The sequence below is a fragment of the Chiloscyllium plagiosum genome, chromosome 16, assembly GCF_004010195.1.
Source record: "Chiloscyllium plagiosum isolate BGI_BamShark_2017 chromosome 16, ASM401019v2, whole genome shotgun sequence".
NCBI lineage: Eukaryota > Metazoa > Chordata > Chondrichthyes > Orectolobiformes > Hemiscylliidae > Chiloscyllium > Chiloscyllium plagiosum.
The window spans coordinates 41316434-41325502 of record NC_057725.1 but is presented as its reverse complement, the minus strand read 5'-3'; the positions used below and the strand labels follow the sequence as shown (position 1 = coordinate 41325502).

General features: G+C 38.4%; 1 protein-coding gene across 1 annotated transcript in view; it reads left to right on the top strand.

The window, feature by feature from the left end:
• Window positions 1–9069, top strand: part of lrp5 (low density lipoprotein receptor-related protein 5) — a 180143-nt gene that overhangs the window by 152427 nt on the left and 18647 nt on the right. Inside the window, exons 15-17 of the mRNA XM_043705916.1 lie at window positions 2564–2773; window positions 4061–4186; window positions 6844–7080. Coding sequence (XP_043561851.1) covers window positions 2564–2773; window positions 4061–4186; window positions 6844–7080 — 573 coding nt within the window. The remainder of the gene's footprint in view (window positions 1–2563; window positions 2774–4060; window positions 4187–6843; window positions 7081–9069) is intronic.

The following is a 9069-nucleotide window of genomic DNA, read 5'->3' as shown; positions in this document are numbered from 1 at the left end:
TTCGGCAGGTCGGTGTGGACTTGTTGGGCCGAAGGGCCTGTTTCCACACTGTAATCTAATCTAATCTAATCTCTCTGCCTCCACCCCCTCTCTGGCCTATCACCCTCACCCTCACCTTTTCCACCTTTCGTATTCCCAGCACCTCTCCCCCAAATTCCCTCCCCCCTACCTTTTATCTCACCCCGCTTGGCACACCAGCCTCACTCCTGAAGAAGGGCTTATGCCAGAAACGTCGATTCTCCTGCTCCTCGGATGCTGCCTAGCCTGCTGCACTTTTCCAGCACCACACTTTTCAACTCTGGTCTCCAGCATCTGCAGTCCTCACTTTCTCCTACTAATAGGCTTGACAATTAATAAGTAAGTAACGTAATACTTCACCAATTATGCAAAGAAATGTAATCAGATTAAAGCCTGTTAGTTGCAGGGATCATAAGCATAATGACTTTGGTAACCTCAGCTCTGTTCCTTGTTGGTATGTGCCTGTAGTACTAAACTGTGCTTAATTTGACACTATATGGCACTAGTTTGGCCAAAAGTTTTCCTCTGAGAGGAAACACAATGGTTGAAGGTATGTTAGTAGGAGGTAGTTACCTGAAATTCAAGTTGAAGCAGATACCTGGTATTGAAAATGGTTTCTTTTATGTCTAATGTTGCATCCAGCAGTTCTGTACCTGATATTTAATTGTTTGACGCTGCTGATATTAGATACCCCAGAACGGAAAATGTGCAAAGTTCTTTAAAACAGGTGGTGGTGATTGTGGAAAAAAACAATAGCAGCTTGTAATGTGCTTACCATAAAAATCTGTAGAGATATACAGAGACCAGGCCACTCAGCTGACCTCGCATTAAATTTGTTTAAATTAGTAATAAGGACTCCTAAACCATAGTTTTGCTGAAAACATTATTATTAAACAAACATTTTACTTTCTTTTGTTAGTTGAATTTAGGTACTAATTGATCAGATATAAAGACTTATTTAAAACTTAAAACTTGTTTTTCATTGCAGCAGAAACATGTCTTAAGACCTTTAATTACTCTGCACTGTGTCTATGTGCATTCAATTAGCACCATTATCAGCCTTAGGATGTCATACAGCACTTTAGAGTCATTTTTTAAAGTTTAGATCATATTGTAATGCAAAACAATATGATGGTTAATTTTTACACAAACTCACATAAGCAGCAATATGATAATATCTACTAGATATTCTGGTTTGTTGATGTTTATTCAGGGAAAAATATTGGCCAGGACATTGGGTGTAAATTTTCCTTTTCAAAATAATGTCATGAAATGTTTTACAAACATCTGGGAGGAATCTAAAAACCTCAGCTTTACGTCTAATCCAAAAGACTTCACTGAAGTATCAGTCTGGATATTTGTGGTCAAATGCCTGCAGTGGGACTTGAACCCACAAATTTTTGGCTCATGGTTGGCACCTTGGAAATATTTCCTTATTTATATTGATGTTGCTGGTCAAAAAGGGAGAGGGTTCCAGTGGAATGAAAGCTCCTTAAACATTCTCTAAAAATTCCTTTAATTGTATGACAATTTGTGATGAAGAATTCCTGGAACTGCATTCAGTTTGTTGATTTAGTATCAACATGTGGTTTCCAGTACTTTTTCAGTATAATTCCACACCTGAAGGACTACACTTCTGACAATTTGAAAATGATGTTCGAAGCTGTCAGTCAGGATTTATGTGGTCAGATTCTTTTAAAATAGAATTAAGAGAGAAATATCTTCACACTTCGGAAGGGAAAATCAAAATAAAGAAATAAAACCAAAAAAAAGTTACTTTGTACAATATTTTGAAAATTAAAGTGACTCATTGGACACTGAGCAAAAGACCAAAGCAAATCTTTCAAACACAAGGACTATTTTGACTGATTTCTTCTCTTTACTTGCCCTTTTCTTCTTTTTTAAATCCTGGAAGTATTATCAATGAAATGCAATGCCATGTACATTGTCAGTCCTATTGTTTCCAATCAGCCAAATGGCTCTTGTGTTAACTTTGAATATGAGTATCGGCCATTTGGCTGTTCAATTATGGGATATCCCAAAAGAATAATTACTGTCTTTGTATGTAACAGCCACATGTGCAAGCTACCCAGCAAGGTCACCAGCACTTAGGGTGATCCTTTCTTTTCTCACGTCACCAGTTGTATAACTATTGACACAAACTATAAATCACCATTTCCACTCTGGTTGAAATTATCTAATCCAGTTCTAACCAGAATAGAACCTGCACCTTTTCAGTAAATTTGCTTTGTTGCAAATATTTGTACTTAATCCCTTTCCAACTTGAGATGTTCCTATATTTTAAAGTTGTATAACAAGCAGAAAATCTCTGACACTTTTCAGCCTAATCAGTTGTTCGGAGGGATGAGACTTTTCATCTGATTTTTCCTTTCCCATCATGCTGCTTCGGAATCTCTCTCGCTCCTCTCTTTTGGGTACTGTTCCTTTCCTGCATTACCTTTTTAAATGTAATTCATGCATTTTACATGCAAAGTTTTATGTACATATGATATTTTAAAAGGAAAAGTTTGGTTAATTTACTTAGGTGCCAATAGACTGACATTGCAGGATTCCAGCATCCTGCAGCCAATGGGGCTTGCTATACTTGGTGACTACATTTATTGGATTGACCGTCAGCAACAGATGATTGAGTGCATAGAAAAGACAACTGGAGACCATCGAACAAGAATTCAGGGTAGAATTGTTCACCTGACTAGTATCCATGCAGTTGAAGAGCTAGATGTGGCAGAGTTCAGTAAGTTTACTTTGTTTAATACTTTTATTTTATATTTTATAAATTTATTTTATACTTAATATTTTATATCATAAAATATGGTGACGGTAATATACTGTAAATGACTGTATTCCAAAAGTTGCAAACAAATGTAATCAGATGTTAATATTTTAAGCTGCTTCCTTCAGGCTTTGCTTTTATCTCTAAAGGTGCAAAAAAGGGTCAAACTTACCAGCAATGAAAGCAGTCAAAATGTAGTGGGACACATTGTTTTGTAAACACCTGTTCAACTGGTATAATCCCATTTCTACATGGTTTTTCTACGGTTTACATATACAGTCACAGTGCAAAAAGGTAAATTCTGGAACTGAGGTGGAAAGGGTCCAGATCGTCAAGTTCCTAGAAGTGACCGTAACCAACACTCTGTCCTTTAGCTCCCACGTAGATGCGACAGTTATGAAGGCAGAACAACACCTGTTCTTCCTCAGAGGCTTGGGAAATTGGCATGTCCATAAGGATCCTCATCAACGTTTACAGATGCACCATAGAAAGCATTCTATCTGGGTGTATAATGGCTTGGGTATAGCAACTGCTATGTACACAGCTCAGATAATCATGAAAGGCAACCTCCCAACCATGGACTCCTTCTGCATTCCTCGTTACTGCAAAAAGGCTGCCATTATCATCAAAAAGAACCCTCCCACCCCAGTAATACTCTCTTCCAACCTCTTCTGTTAGGAAGAAAGTACAGAAGCTAAACACAACCCAACAGATTCAAGAACAATTGCTTTCCTGCTGTTATTGGACTGTTGAATGGACCCCTCTAATTTCAAATCGAATGTTGATCTTGTTTCTGTGCACTTCCTGTGCAGCAATAACCTCGTATGCCTCACTCTGTCTAAACACCCTGTTATCCTTGTATGTTATGATCTGCCTGTACTGCTCACAAATCACAACTTTTCACTGTACTTAGGCACATATGACAACAATAAACCAAATCCAAGTCTTCAAATTTTGCAATTTAGACATGAAAATAGCAAAACAATTGGATGATGAAGTAGTTATTAAACAAATAATAAAATATATTTAGAGATTAACTACTCAGAATTAGATTTTGAAACAATGTACATTTTAAGTAAAAGTAATCAATGCGGAAGTTACCTTCACCCAGCAGCTTGTTGTGTAGCCTTTTCAGTTAGAATTTAGAATGATTGCTTTGCTTTGTAAATATGATTCGATGATGTACTGCAGTAAGATGAGGGTATAAACACTTATTCCTGGTTCTAAAATTCTGAGATTTCTTCATAGGTGCACACCCTTGTTCCCGTGATAATGGTGGCTGCTCACACATCTGCATTGCAAAAGGTGATGGGACACCACGATGCTCATGTCCCGTACACTTGGTGTTATTACAGAATCTACTGACATGTGGAGGTACTATACCCAAATTACAGTTTATAATTTTAAATCTGATATGAAAATAGAAATTGCTGGAAAAGCTCAGCAATCCAGGCACCTTTTGTGGAGAGAAATCAGAGTTAATGTTTTAGGTTGAGTAGTTAATGTTTTAGGTTGAGTGAGCCTTCCTCAGTTCTGACCCAAAATGTTAACTCTCCACAGATGCTGCCAGACCTGCTGAGCTTTTCCAACAATTTCCATTTTTCTCTGATGTTCTCTGATTTACAGCATCTTCAGTTCATTCAGTTTTTTTTATCATTTTAGATCCTTTTCTTTGGTTTTTCATCCTTTTGTAGAACATTTGGAAGTTAATGACCTATCAGGCTATTTTAGGAACTGCTCTTTAATTGAGCTCACAAAATATTACCGAGATCTGATCGTTTGAAAAACTAAATTGTACCGAACTAAGTAAAGGCAGTGTTAGATGCAAAGGTATCTTTGACTTCAAACGTTGCTGTGAGACTTTTAAATTCTATCATTTTTGCAGTGATAAATAAAGAATCTGACTTCTGATTAAACTTGAATTACATTATCCACTTCAATATCAGCCTCAAGGTTGTAAAATTTAATCCCTTCATAGGAGGAAAACAAAATTTAAACAGCAGACAATTCCCTTCCAATTGGCTATTTTATGACACATATTGAAAAGAAAACCAGCATGAGGATTGACTGTTATCTGTTCCATGGTATAGAAGGCTGGTCATTTGAAGACTGGTAGCCTCTATTATCAGAAGAAGCAGACTGAAATTTACAATGCATCCCAAACAATGTGGTTAGTCAGCAGAAAAGGCTTAGTCTGTCTCCATACACAATATCAAAACCTCCAATGTTCTTCAATTATGGTCTAATTGAATGAAGGAGCTGACTCACTGGGCCAGATGGCCTCCTACTGCTTCTATCGAAAATAGTGGTAAATAATGAGGAGAATTACCATAAACTGCACAAGAACACCAGTGGTCTGCTTAGCTGGACAGAGCAGTCACAAATGGAGTTCATCCTGAGAAAGTGAGAGGTAATGCATTTGGAGAGGGCGAAAGATGCCAGCAGTTACACTGTGAATGGCAGGATTCTTGAAAGAATTAATGATCAGAGGAACCTCGGGGCGAATATCCACAAACTTGTGAAGTTAGCAGGGCAGAAAGATAAAATGACTGAGAAGGGCCAGCGGATATTTGCTTTTATTAGCTGAGGCTTACAACAGAACTTTAGGGAATTTGTACTGGAACTGTATAAAATACTGGTAAGGCGCATTTGAAATACTGTGTGTACTTCTGTTCAATGCATTACAGGAAGGATGTGATTGTACTAGAGAGGGCATAGAGGAGATTTATCAGATACTGCTTGGGCTGGAGGGTGTGAATATGAGGAACGATTGGAGGCTGGGGTTGTTTTCCTTGAAGCAGCAACAGTAAAGACGGGACCTCATGAAGGTGTATAAGATTACAAAGGGAATAAATAGGGTGGTTTGGAAGGCACTTTGTCCGTTAGTGGGGTGAATAATCAAGTGAATACAGATTTAATGCAATTTTTTTTTCATCCAGCCAGTGAGGGAAGTCTGGAATTCACTGCCTGAAAGCATGGTTGAGTCAGAAACTCTTGTCACATTTAAGCAGTATTTAGATAGTCACTTGCAATGCAATAGCTTCCAGGACTGTGCACCAAGAGCTGGAAAATGGGACAAGTGTAGTCAGATCTTTGTTCACTGAAATAGACACGATAGACTGAATGGCATCCTGAATTGTAAATTCCTTAATCTATAACCTCTTGTATGTGTTTGGAGCCCTCCAGCTATGCGGCATCTGTTTGTGAATGGAAAGTCTTGATTTAAAAATAATGTTAAAATTCCTTTCCTGGTATCACATCTGTCCTGACTCAGAAATTATTCCTGCCTAGTGCTTTCTGTAAGAGAACAACTTCCACCCATCATGTACCAAATTCCGAATATCCTGCCAGTACAACCTTGGCTGACTGCTGATGTCTGAAATTCAGTCATGTTATCAACAGATGAGGGTGCTTTAAAAGTTATTTGTATTGTTAGAGAAGTTGAACTCAACCCATTCCCACACAGAACATCTGTGCAATTTTTGTATCAGAGGCAGTTAACCCATTGGCTTGTTGAAACTCAAGTTCTTGAGTTTGTGCATAAAGAATGGCCAATGGTATTGTATTACATGATTCCAAGGCTTCTTCCACAGCATCTCCCAGACGCACACACATCCTATATCATTTATATGACCGTGGACTGCAGGCACATGGGAACTGTAACAACTCCAAGTTCCCATCCAAAATACACACTGTCCTATCTTGACCAAAGATTATCATATCTTTTTTATCGCTGGATTGCTATTTTATAATATTGCTTTGCCAGCAATACACACACCGCAACAAGAACAAAAATGTTCAAGCTTGTGTTGCATTTTCAGGCAAGGTGAACAGAGAAGGAAGGAAGTAAACGTGAGAAAGAAAAAAATTTACAGGTTAAGATCTGAGCCCCATATCCTTTTGATATTCCGGTTAAAAATCCACATCAATTGGAATTTGGTGTGGCGGAGGGGGACAGAAAAAGCAGATAAAACAAAATATAAACATTAACAATCAAAGGTTTATTCTGAATAATGTCCATCTTCTTTCAGAACCACCAACCTGTTCACCAGAACAATTTACATGTGCTACTGGAGAGATTGATTGTATTCCAATGGCATGGCGTTGTGATGGCTTTCCAGAATGTGATGATGATAGTGATGAAGAAAACTGTCCAATGTGTTCTGCCAATCATTTTCAGTGTGAAAAGGGCCAGTGCATTGATGGACGTTTACGATGTAATGGTGAAATAGATTGTCAAGATAAATCGGATGAGGAAAACTGTGCTGGTAATCATTTTTAAAAATCTTATTAACCAAATACATTGACTCGGATTGTGTTGATTAGACTAAAATTTTTAAACACCTGTTAAAATTGTTCTTCAAATTGAGTCCTTCATCAAAGAACAAATGGTGGTTTTAACTTTTTCATCTCTAAAGGCATTCCTGTCCAATCTCAGTGATAATTAGAAAAGGTGACATGAGTAAGTTGCGGATGGATATAGATAGTTTGAGAGAGTGGGGGAATAAAAAAAATCTGGCAGATGCACAAGTACAGCATGGCAAAACATGAAGTTGTCCATTGTATGAAGGAGAATAAAAAAGCAGAATATTACATAAATAGAGAATGACTGCAAAATTCTAAGGTGCAAATTTTAAGACTATAAACATTGGAATAGAAGTAGACCCATTCAGCCCATCAAGTCCAAACCAGCATTCAACAACATCATGGCTGAACTGATGATCCTCAAATCTACTTTCTTGCCTTTTCCATGTAACCTTTGATTCCTCTCCCAATTAAAACTCTGTGTACCTCAGCCTTCATAAACTTGACAGCCCTCTGCAAGAAAGAATTCCATAGATTTACTACTCTCTGAGAGAAGAAATACCTCCTCATATCTTAAATGTTTATCTGAGATTATAACCTTTGTTTTTAGATTCCTACAAAGGGAAACAACCTCTCCATATCTATCGTGACAAGCCCTCTATCAATCGTATATGTTGCAATAATGTTATATTCCAGTAAGGTCATTCTTCTAAACTCGAATAAGTGTCCTCTGTGCAACTTCTCCTTGTAAGACAGTACCTTTACGTCTGGGATTGACCTTCTCTGAACTGCCTTCAGTCCCGTATTATTTTCCCTCAAGCCAGAGGCACCAAACTGTTCACAGTATTCTAGGTGTGGTCTAACTAGTGCCTTGTGTAACTTTAGCAAGACTGAGGAAGGGTTTAGAAGGATATTAGCCAAGTGCTAGCAAATGGGACAAGATTAGGTTAGGATATCTGTTTGGCATTCCTGAAGAAGGGCCTGTGCCCGAAACGTCGAATCTCCTGTTCCCTGGATGCTGCCTGACCTGCTGTGCTGTTCCAGCAATAAAGTTTCAACTTTGATCTCCAGCATCTGCAGACCTCACTTTCTCCTATCTGTTTGGCATGGGCGAGTTGGACCGAAGAGTCTGTTTCCATGCTGTACATCCCTATGACTCTATGACTTCCCTATTTTTATACTTCATTCCATTTGAAATAAAGACTAACATTCTATTTGTTTCCCTTATTGAACTTGAGGTTTTTGCTATTTATGCACAATGCCCAAAATGAAATAGCCCACTTGATTGTCACCACATCCAAAAACATTCACTCCTTTCACCATCAGCACTCAGTAGCAGCAAGTGTACCATCTGCAAGATGCACTATAGAAATTCACTGAAACTTTTTAGACAACACCTACCATCTAGAAGAATGAGGGCAGCAGATACATGGGAATGCAACAACCAGCAAGTTCCCCTCCAACCCATCCTGCCTTTGAAATATATCACTGTTTCTTCAGTGTCGCTGGATCAAAATCTTGCAACTCCCTCTCAAACAGCATTGTGGGTCTACCCGCACAAAACTGACTCCAGCAGATCAAAAAACCAGCTCACCACCACCTTCTCAAGAGATAGGTAATAAATGCTGGCCCAGCGAGGAATGCGCACATCCCATGAATGAATAAAATAAAACCCAAATTCCAGGGTTTTTACAAATATATTAGGACAAAAGGGTAACTAGGAAGAGAATAGGGCCCCTCAAAGATCAGCAAGGCGGCCTTTGTGTGGAGCCACAGAAAATGAGGGAGATACTAAATGAATATTTTGCATCAGTATTTACTGTGGAAAAGGATATGGAAGATATAGACTGTAGGGAAATAGATGGTGACATCTTGCAAAATGACCAGATTACAGAGGAGGAAGTGCTGGATGCATTGAAACGATTAAAGGCGGATAAATCCCCAGGACCTGA